Source organism: Poecilia mexicana, unplaced genomic scaffold (assembly GCF_051168715.1).
Source record: "Poecilia mexicana isolate PSO_F unplaced genomic scaffold, ASM5116871v1 scaffold_2, whole genome shotgun sequence".
Taxonomy (NCBI): domain Eukaryota; kingdom Metazoa; phylum Chordata; class Actinopteri; order Cyprinodontiformes; family Poeciliidae; genus Poecilia; species Poecilia mexicana.
This window is the reverse complement of record NW_028263371.1, coordinates 50,635,669-50,647,064: the sequence shown is the minus strand read 5'-3', so window position 1 is coordinate 50,647,064 and position 11,396 is coordinate 50,635,669. Positions and strand designations below refer to the sequence as shown.

At 37.9% G+C, this 11,396-nt stretch overlaps 2 protein-coding genes across 3 annotated transcripts in view; both read left to right on the top strand.

Annotated features, from left to right (window-relative positions):
* Positions 1–2,769: 2,769 nt before the first annotated feature.
* On the top strand, positions 2,770–6,008 carry tmem177 (transmembrane protein 177). 2 transcript variants are annotated; one of them, XM_015000990.2, is made up of 3 exons: positions 2,770–2,872; positions 3,939–4,196; positions 4,843–6,008. In XM_015000990.2, exons 2-3 carry the CDS (start codon positions 3,996–3,998, stop codon positions 5,572–5,574), a joined length of 933 nt encoding a protein of 310 aa, XP_014856476.1. In that variant the 5' UTR covers positions 2,770–2,872; positions 3,939–3,995; the 3' UTR covers positions 5,575–6,008. The 2 variants fall into 2 exon arrangements, with proteins under 2 accessions (XP_014856476.1, XP_014856477.1); XM_015000991.2 differs by lacking the exon at positions 2,770–2,872 and adding an exon at positions 2,906–3,034.
* Positions 6,009–9,701: 3,693 nt separating this feature from the next.
* Positions 9,702–11,396, top strand: part of ptpn4a (protein tyrosine phosphatase non-receptor type 4a) — a 78,627-nt gene continuing 76,932 nt past the window's right edge. The window contains exon 1 of the mRNA XM_015000989.2: positions 9,702–10,566. The gene's annotated coding sequence lies outside the window, so the exon portion shown is untranslated. The remainder of the gene's footprint in view (positions 10,567–11,396) is intronic.

Here is an 11,396-nt window from a genome sequence, read left to right as displayed (position 1 = left end):
TTCAGTAGGGCTAATATAACTACAGCATAAGAAAAAATACTGAACGGACATTTAAAATAGCATATACATTAAAAGAAATGTGCAACTGAAGAGGATAATTTTAAAAATGTGTATGTGCACGTATATTTGTACATAAAAAACAACAGACTACTTGCAGGAAATGGGAAAAACTGTACAAATAACAGCAGGGATGTACATACCTGCTTTTATTTGATGGTATAAAGTTTTACAGCTGCTGGGAGGAAGGATCTGTGATAACACTCCTTTGTGCAGCTGTGATGCAGCAGTCTGCCACTGAAGGAGCCAGTTCTGTAAAAGCTTCATCTATGGGTTGGAGAACATTGTCTTACCAAGTTTTTCTCTAAACGTTATGGATCATGATGGTCAAATACCACAATTTTAGTTTTATCAGATCACAAGAAATGTCTCCAAAGGCCTTTGTAACCAGCAACCTGGCTTTGCTTTAGGAGATGTAGCTTCTTCTTCTCTGAGTGTCTGAGCCTATGCCATGTCAGTGTGGCTTAGGCTAGCTTCAGCCACAATCTGCATATGATCATTTATTTTTGTAATCAGGTTAATAGACAAATTTCACACTTTGGTGTTTAGATTTGCAAAAAAGTTATTTTAATAGATGAATATTTTGCATTCAGGCATCTGAAAATTGTTCCCAAAGATGAAAAAGGCCAGGGGACATCTTGAATAATCAGTTTAGATTCTCCATGATGACACACAAGAAAAAAATGTTTGAGGTTTTGCTTTTTAATGAATCTGAAGGTGTGCCTTATTTTGACTTGAATGCTGTCAGTCTATCAGAAGCTTACAACGTTACGACAACATCATCTGGGCTTTGATAAATTGTTTAAAGTGAACTTCTGAATATAAAAAACACCTTCTGATATTTACTTAGTATTAATTATTTTGCTTATTTTCACTGACCTAAAAGAGGAAACGTTTAGTCTGATTTAATGATAGACAATGATTGAAAGAAAAAAAAAGGATTGAGTGCATTTATTGGAGTGCATGTATCTTCAATTGCATACATTAATTCATTATTTCAGAGTTTCTATATCTACTTTCAGTTTTACCTTAAACTATAAAATTTTGTGCAACGACGCAGATGAACATTTACTATGTAACCTAACATATTAAGATTTTTTGTGTTAGATTTTCCTCACAGCATCAGGATGTTACTGTTCTTTATAGAACATAAACTCTAGTTGGAAAGCACCCTGATGCTTTCATATTGAAAACATGTTACACCACAAACACCAGGAATTTGAATCCATATGGCCTTGGAAGTTAAGCTCTGCCACATTTAAACAGATGCCTTCTGAGTGACTGAGAAGTTAGTCACGATACCTGCTAGTAGCCACTTAAAAGAAATGCTTCCCCGAAAGCTTGGCAATTACGAGGTTGTTTGTCAGCAGGAGCTCTGAATGGTTCCTGCAAGCCACAGATGACACAAGGAAAACACTCAGGAATGTATAGTTATTCCATCAAAATGCCTCTGCTGATACATTATTTAGGACAACATACAGTAGGTAGTTAGGAAATGTTCACTCAGTCGTTTATAAATACATTCATGGCATAAGTAAAAAGGGAGAAAATGTAGTGCAACAAATCATACACTGACATATTTTTAATATATCAGAAATGGCAAGTTTTTGATATGGTCATGAAAATAATGAGAAGGTAGCAACACAGGAGCAATGCCAAAAATATTTGGCGTTACGCATTTTATGATGCCTGTTTCAGTTCAGTGACTGTAAATGAATAATGTGGAATGAAACGGTTCTCTGCAGCATTTCCACAAAATCGTACATTTAAAAGCACCCTGACACCTACGCATCCATTTTTTTTTCACATGTTCTGCTTAGAACACCAGTTTCTTCGAAACATCTGAGCATTATTTCGTACAATTTGTCCCACAAACATTGTCGTAACCTTAGAGAATAAATTCTTGTGAAGTTTTTGCTGATACAAAGTACTAATGAACACATTTTCAAAAAAATTTATTAGAGTCCAAGAATTCCCCAATGTGTAAAAGATCCTTAGGTCACAAATAAGAATTGTTCTCTAATCTGCACCTAAGTAGTAGAAGCTTGTCCATTTAGAAGAACTCATTGATTTAGGCTTTGGACAAGCAATCAGAAGGAGTGAACTGATTGCCTAGTAAGGTATTGATTTGTTTATTTATTGAGAGGTCACCAGAATGGACAGAAAGTTCAAAAGATTTTAATTTGGCAGGCCAATGCTTTGCTTCTTGCAGATTCTGCTATTTGCAGATATAATGCTCTTATAATGTGCTTAAGAGAAGAGCACATTATACAGCATGGCTTGTTTGTATGGAACACACTCCTTAAGAATAAAACATCTTGGATTATGGGATATTTTCAAATTAAGAACTAAATTATCAAAGTTTACATAATAATAAGTATAAATAAGCAAGTGTCCATATTTCTTTTCAGGTTTATGAACCAAGAAAATTATTATACAAAGTTTGTCAAATCTGTACACATATTGATTGCGGAAAAGAAATGCTTTAACTTGCTGCGGTTATTAAGTAATATATATCTTTATATACTCTAATATCTATTTAAACTATTTCATATTATCCTTTCTGTTGTTTTTTTTTTATTTACATGCATTTTTTCAATTATGCTATAACAAACAGTCTATATTTTATTTGCTTTAATGTTTCATTACCAATTATTTTTAAATAAATATCTGGAAAACCCCTAATTTCCCCGTTCTCATGCTGTCGTTAACTTGTCGAAAACGCTTTGATAATCACGACAGTCGAATCGCTTTACGTACACCACCGGCAGTGTTTTGAAATATGTAATTGTCCTTGTAAAGATGCACCGAACATGTGAGTGTTATGTGGTATTTTCCTCTAAATAAAATCGTCAGCAGGTGATTATATAATGACTGGATGTGTAATAACTGTTTTGCCTGGATAACTTGTTTAAAAATATATTATTTACGGGGCTACCATAGCAGCGTTGAAGCTACACGTTTCTGACACTTAGCAGTAAGTTGTATTAAATGTTAACTTTATAACTGTTTCTATAAATAAGCTGTAGAATTGTCATATTATACGAATAGATGCCAACCGACAACATTGAACATTGATCTTTATATATATTGCTCTCTGGATTTCGCTCTTTAATTTTTTTTATAGTTAGGGATAAATGGTGATTAACGTTGAGGTATATTATCAATATCAGATTTCTTAAAATATCAAATTAAAACGTTATTATTTCCTTTTCCTTCTACAGATTTGCATTAATGCATTATCTGACTAAGAAGCGTAAAGAAGTTACGCTGTGAGGTCTTGGTGTAATCTTCTGTCAGCACTATAGTTTTTAGGGGACTTGCTGATAAAGCAAAAAAAATAAATAAAAAAAATAATAATAAATGCACTTAAAGTTTGTATTTCTATAACTTTTCTGTGAGTTTCAATTCAGTTTAAACTTGAGAGACGAATCCACAATGACAAATTATCAGAGAAAAATAATACATCGACAATAAACATGTATGGAAAATATATTTAGCATATAAAAACATAATAAAAATAAAATCTACAATCACTGAAGGACTCAGTTTACAAACGGACACCCTAGGCTGGATGAAAAGCATAAACTACTCGCAGTAAGATTTGGGTGCTAAGCTGTTCACTGAACCATTCAGGCGTTTCATAAAACCCAACATGAACTTTCTCCACAGTGCTTTAAAAGTCAAAACACCTGCTGTCACGAACATCTCATTAGCACTGGCCCCTCTGGGTATTTTAAGGAAGATTCTCAACGCATCATTTTATGCAACATCAAGTTTCTGCATGCTACAGTTCTTTGCTAGATGACCACAAGGGGACAGCATAGAGATAATCTATTTATCCTGTGTAGAGGCTGATGAAAAATGTTTCTCCTTCACAGACATCACGTACTGAAAGTTGCTGCTCCAGACTGAAACATCTGCATTAAGACCACCCGATGGCGTCTCGTTTCCTCAAGCTCTCGGTGCTTCTCCAGAAGTACCGGGCTCCGTTGCTCATCGCGAGCTGTGGAGGAGTCTTCACAGCCAACATGTTCTACCACGTTTTCCCCGATTCGTCCTACCGTCAGCTCTATCAAGCCTGGCATAAAGGAGAGCCGGTGGTGTTGTCAGAAAAGCTGGAAAGTGTCTTTCAGCAGGTAGCTTTGCTTGATTTCTGTTGTTTCAATCAGATTTGCAGTCTAGTTAAACAAGAATTCAAACAGTAACTCTCTCATGGGGTTACTTTAGTCAGGGGTGCAGCTACATACTTTCTCAGGTGTATGTGGACACATCAGTAGCATCTCTGTACACCTGTAACTGCAGCACGCAGTTGTAAGACAAACAACAGTCACCTGTCATTTTAGTAGTAACTTAATCTAAATATTTACAAGCCTTCTCTTGATAGATTGAAATATCTTGCTTACTCTCTGTCAGCCACTTTGAAAAGCTTTTTTGTCCCTCTTCCATTATGGCCTCTTCCATGGCCATAATCTGCCATTATGGAACATGAACTTTAATCAATATTAAGAAATTATTGACTTTAAAAAGCTCATATCTCTTGCTAACTTGCAAGTTAGCTTTCTTATGTCAGCTGACATTTGCATGAGAAGCCAGGCCACAATTATCTGGTAAGATTTTGTGTTTTTGCAGTGAAACACTTCCCTCCCAGTGAATTCTCAACTAAAAATAATTTTTCCACCATTCATTGCCCCTTCTAGCTCAGCGCCCCTATGCCTTGCATAGTGCATATCCACTTTTTGCGGCACTGACTGTAGTTGTTTTTCATAATTTCGTCATTTTTAGGTCCTGAAGGACTTTGGTATCAGCTCAGCCAAGAACTTCTCCGCTTTTGCCTCCTTCGGGTTCCACCCGGTTGGTGCCGGTGTTCCGTGGCTTCCTGCTGGCGCCCAAATCGGCATCCCAGCCAACTTTAACAGCACCACAGACGATCCGAGTGGAATAACCAACCGCAACATCTTCATCAGCGGGAAAACGGTGGACTGGAGCAGCGAGGCCGGCTCTGCTCTGAAGGAGGCGCTGGTGTTCTCCGCGGAGGCGCAGAAGTTCGCCATCGCTCGGGAGGTGGCCCGCTTACAATCCGGGGGTCCGGTCCTGACAGCCGCCGTCGCTCCGTTCTGCCTGGGCGGGGTTTGGGTGTACAGCGTGGTGCTGAAGCAGGTGTTCGGCCTGCATGGCGGCCCCATGCTGATGCGTGGGGCAGTGAACATTGTGGCGCTGGGAATCGGGGCCGTTTCTTACTTCCTCACCTCTGACGCTCTCAGCCAGTGGATTGACTACAGCTCAGACAAACGTGCAGCAGGAGTGTCTCGGGAGTACGCCAGAGGAGGAGTGGAGTTTTATGATAAAATCCTGTCCAGAAACAAGATGCTGCGCTCACTGATGGGACAGAAAGGCGAGGAGATGTACGCGCCCAGTGGGAACCTGTTTCCTGCTCATGTCCTTCAGCTGAAGCACACGCCTTACACCTCCAGGAGAGAAGGCATCCTCGCTCTGATGAAAGAAGAGAAAGCGTAAAACGAACCATAAAGCTACAAAGCTCTTTCCAGCAAGCAGATATTTCTAATAGAAATATGCCTTTCTGCATCTGTTGAAAATTAAATTTTTTGTCATTAAAAGATAGAATTCAAGGTGTCAGATATGTGACTTTGTGACTCTTATCCAATAAAAAGATGTGGTTGATTCTGAATTCAGCTGACATTTACTGCTTTGATGCTGAGGCACCACAGTGAAAAAAATATCAACAACCCTTGAACTTTTTCACATTTTGACCACCAACTTCTCTATATTTTGATGGGATTTAATGTGATGGTCCAGCAGAAAGTAGCAAATAAATAATTGTGAAGTTGAAGAGAAATTGTACATTTCTAATTTAGTTGGTTTTCCAATGAAATATCTGAGAAGTTTGCATACCTATTTTGCCCCCCTTCAATTAAAACTTTGTAGAATCATCTTCTTTTCCCCTGTCTTCATTCCATAATAGCAAAGTTCACTCAGTTTGGATAGAGAGCATCTGTGAACAGAAATGTTGCAAATTTTTGCCACAAATTCTTTATATCTGAACTTCCCCACAATGTGTACTCCACCATGTATTAATGTAGAAATGATGTGTTTTATTGTTTAGTTACCACACATAATATTTTATATGTAGGCCAAAAAGTTTAATTTTAGTCTCATCTAATCAGAGCACTTTCTTATATGCTTGCTGAATTCCGGGTTGTTTGTAGCAATCAGTGCATCACAGGGCCATCATAGAGGCAGACCGGGCAAACAACAATGCAAGCACACACTAAATTGACCGGTTAACCAAAAATAAAAAATTGTCAGGAATGTGGTAAGTTTAAAAACGTTAAATTGTTGAGTTTAGACTAAGATTTTTGATGGAATGTTGGAATGGTGCAGGTTTCAGATAAATGGCGCCCTCTGCTGGCGGGAAATAACCAAAACAGCTATCTATAGAAAGGTGAGTATTTTGAATGTCGTAGGCAAGAGTATATTTCAATATTATTCATCTGCTACTGCTAGAGTTTGCAGACGTATTAAACTACAATAAAACATGCTTACAGCCAGTTAAAATGGCATTATCTTCATTTCAGCAAAGTCAAATCAAATTTTATGCTGTTCTGATCACTGATCCACACATAAAAAATTATTATAATACACCTAGAAATACCCACCATTTGTAGCCTTTTTTTTTAAATAAAACAGTCATTTTAACGACGCAGAAGTGTGCAACATCTAGACTCAGTCTTAATTTTCACAAGATCCTACAGGGAAACAACAGCTTGTTGTTGCTAAGTGCTGGTAAAGGATGTGAAACAGCCTCATCTGTGATTACAATATCTTGTATGCTCAGTGAAAGGCAAAAAGAAAACATTTTTCAAGTGAGGAAACAAAGTATTGAATCAGATATCAGTGATGCCATGATAATTACTCATCTTTTTCAGATTGCATAGAAAACTGATATATCTGTATTCCCTGCAGGTCAAGGGGAAAAACACACAAAGGATCTCTAATTTTGTACAACCTAACTAAACTGCTGTAATCTTCAGCTCAGTGACTCAGACCTCTTCATCCAGCACTTGTATTTCCTCCAGGTCATCTGTCTGCGCATTAACAAGGTTCAGATATGCTGTTTAATTACATCTTCCATCCAACTCCCTGCGGACTGAACTAAATATAGACAAGCATAATTAGGTTGCCGATAGAAACTGTATTTTTACCCCACTGCTCTTTGGAGTCAAGACAAATGAAGTGCAAATCCAGACTGTGTGTTTTTATATATACTGTATATACTGCTTGTTCAAAACTGGGTCTGGTTTTTCAAAGATCAGACTCAGCAGTGGTGACTGGTAAGATATTGTGGTGGGATCTAACATTTCTTAATATTTGATCAAGAAATGTTACTGAAATCCACCGAGTAAACTTACTTATATGCTCAACTACTTATTATTAGGCTACAGAATTCAAGTGTTTGGTGTTCTCTTGTGTTTTTCTTAAATCCCAATAAGTATTTAGACTTGTTGGTTATGAGCGGTTCTTTACCACCCAAACAGTGACTGGATGAAAACAATCTGCCAATGTGTGAAAGACACATAAAATTTCCCACCTTTGTTGCCCTAAAGGCATTCCATACATGAGGAGCAGGAACATCAGAGTGGAGTGTGTGTCAGACATCTATATAGAGACCTAGAGTGAGGTAAACACTCATCACCACAAATTATTATTGTTTGTTTACATAAACATACACATCACATCAGTTTCACTGCACAATCTTGGTGACACAAAGACAATAACACAGAAATTCCTTTTTCATTCCACTTCATGCTCTACAATTTGAAATCACAACAAAATACATAACATGTGACAAAATGCGAAAAAAGACCAAGACGTATGAATATTTTGCTGTTCATTAAAAAAAGCTACAAAAGGTTAAACCAATCAAATGTTTTATTCATTTATTGTTTGATGTTTTTGCTCCAGCTTATTGTTTTGGTGTGGGATGAAGTGTGGAAAAAAAATTAAAATAGAGCAGTAGCTGAACTGACAAAGTTGAACTGTCATGTTCACTTTATCATTTCTCTGACTACAAAGTGTCCTTTGGGCAGCGCAGATCAACAACACTGGATTCATTGTCTTGTTCTCGCCACTCCGCTTCATCAGTGCACTTTATTGTATGCCAGACAGAGCTGTCTGTACAATGGCTCCATTGTTTGCAGTAGCGGAACATGTAGCTTGTCTTTTCATGCCACTTGAGGTCAGTACAACCCACATTACCGTTCTCACAGCATCCAGCAGCACCGGTTTGCAGTGTTCATGAATGACTGTGCTGCTGGTTGTCTTTCAATACACGGTCAATAGCATAAAATACATAAAATGAATTAAGTAACTTTTAAAGAGATTAGAAAAAATATATATGTGTATTGTCTCAAATACTGATTTATTATAGCACAATGGATTCTGTAATTTAGCAACAGAGGTTTAAATCCAGCCTATTTGCATCAGCTTACTGTACTATAAATGTCATAATTCTGTATTGTCAGTCAAAAATATTTACATTTAATTGATACTTTCAATGACTATACGCTTATAACTTTATGCTATTATACACTAAAATACATAGTTTTATTTTAGCCTATTTTATCCCCACTTTAAACCACTTTTTTAAAGCAAAACACTAAGGTTGAAAACTACATAAAAAAGTCAGTTCACTCACATCTTTATATTCTATTATTCAACACAAAGATATAGAAAGAGTAACAATTGAACAACAAATCTAGAAATTATTAGAATATTTTTATTTATTAGCAGTCCTCATACACTTTGTCATCTACAACACTTTCTTCTGTCCTGTAGTTATTTTCAAACTCTGAATATTTCACAGGGGAAATCTCCTTCAGGTCTTGCTGCTTTCGCTCTGCTTCATAGCAGATGGTGTATGATTCCCGCCCCCCCATTTAAATGCGGTCACAGTCAATAGGAATCATTCATGCAAACTGGTGCAATATCTGAGATGTGAGCAGGCAAAAAGACAGCTCGTTCATCATCTGGGCTTTTTTGGTCACTGTATCTTTGTCAATGCTTCATTCTTGAAATAATTTACCTTTTATTTTTAAATAAGCAAAAATTAAGAAGAACAACTGCTAAATGACAACTGCTTTTGACAAAGTTGTGTAATCTGACAGACAAAAACATAAAGTTTTGTGCAAATTCTGGTAATTTAAAGATTAAAATTAAAAAAGATTAATACAAATTAAAAAACATGATTACAAAATAACAAATTCATGCAGAAGAAACACTTTTCTGAGCTATTTTTTAACATACATCTTTCAACACCAAAATTTTCAGTATACAGTATTTATGTGTAACTTCTAGTGAAAAAAAGCTATTGTTACTGATCTTCAAATGGCACATCAAGCTCAGCAGACAGAAAATAGCATTAGAACAAAGAAACTTGCAGACAAACAAGAAGTCTCATCTTAAACTGTAGTGTGTGTGTGTGTGTGTGTGTGTGTGTGTGTGTGTGTGTGTGTGTGTGTGTGTGTGTGTGTGTGTGTGTGTCTGGCACATTTTTAGTTAAAATATTAAATGATCTTCATTGAGTCAAGTTACTTGCAGTCGGCATAATAGACAGAAATTTTAGAGGTGGGTAGAAAATACTATAATTTTAACTTTAGTAGTAACTTTAGTTATGAAAGTAATATATTTAAAAGTTTAAATACTCTATAATATAAACATTGTAGGGAGAAGTTGGTGATGCTAGTTGCCTGGTTGTTGGGCAAAATATAACAAAATAAGGGATGCCTCCAGGCTTTTCAATACGTCTTTTAAAAACTAAGTTTCTCGAAAACTACGTTTAGATGAGGTATGTTTACCTTGGTGCGTTTGAAATCAAACACCGCGCCTCCCGCTCCACGGCCACGCCCCAGAACCCTGTGCGGTTGCGCAATTACGTCGCTGCACAGCTCGCTGCTGTGCTGCTGCAAGGCAAGAGAGCAGCTGCAGAGAGAGAGAGAGAGAAAGAGAGAGAGAGCGATCAGGGATCGCTGACAACAACGGGCTGGCTCATGCTGGAAAAGTCAGAAACGCAACATTTTCTCTCTCTGTGACCCGACAGTTTTCAACTTCAACCTTCTTCTCTTTCTGACAGCACATTGTATGTTTTCTTCGCTCGCTTTGGGACTGCATTTCTCAATCCGACGGCCTGAAATGACTGGATAGGTACCGCGTCTAGCCAATGCTTGCTGCAGGGGCTTCTGTCTTGTGGATTATCCGTCGTCGTCGTCGCCGAGCAAGTCGTACGGTCGAGCCCGGAGGAGGCCCCGCTCTGCTGGATGGATGTGTGTGAGGCGGCGCGGTGATAATGATGCTGCTGCTCGGCTTTCATCGGCACTGGGTCAACTGATCTTGGATGTCCGGGCTACATCGCCCCCCGTACACGAACCATTTTCTCCCACACCAACACTTTAATTCCTTAAAAACTGGACGCCCCTGGAGCAGTTTATGACGGTAAGAATGGGAACGCTTTATATTTTTCTCCTCTTAACAGTTGACGTTAGCAAACTAGCTTAGCTCTGTCACTTTTATACACCGACCGTGCAGCCGAAATTGATAATAATGCTACATAACATTGGGGTAACAGTTCAGAAAAGGCTTTTTCTATTTTAGCCCCTTTTTAAAAAAAGGAAAAATGTGAAGAAAATTAAACGCATTTCAAGCTGTAACTGTTATGCTGCCTGCTTGTTAGCTAGCTTCTCTCTTTTTGTTTTTAGTCCATTCAATATTTTTGCGTTTAAAAACAGTAGCTGGTGAAATGTGCGATGCATTTGAAACATGCATTGAGGCGTTAAAACCCGTCCATGCACCATTGTGTTGACATGCCTATTTATTTATTTGTTTTTATCCTATAAAGCAGTCAACTCATTCATTGGGCAGTGTACAATAAGCCCCTTTAAAGACGAGTCCAGTTAGCTTTCAGTGCGGCTTTTTCGCCACCATTGCAACATTTTTATTTTACCGTCTGTCAGAAAATGCGAAACAGAGTTTGGTTGCTTGTTGGTGACAAACTGATGAAGCGAGGTTTTACATTCTAGAAGCGTCACACCACTCCGCCTGCGTGGATAATCTACTTACAGAGAGCCTGCTTTCAGCGTGGCTTTGCATTAATAATCGTTATTTTTGGTTGAATCGGCCTGCTGGATGGGAGGTTGTTTTATTATGGATGGTAAAGGTCTGGTGTGATGAGGCGTCCTCCTTTTTTTCCCTACGATGACGTAATCCTCCACCATCCGTGCCACATCTTTCGGGTCGCAGTTGGTTCCTCCGCCGCCTGCTGCTAG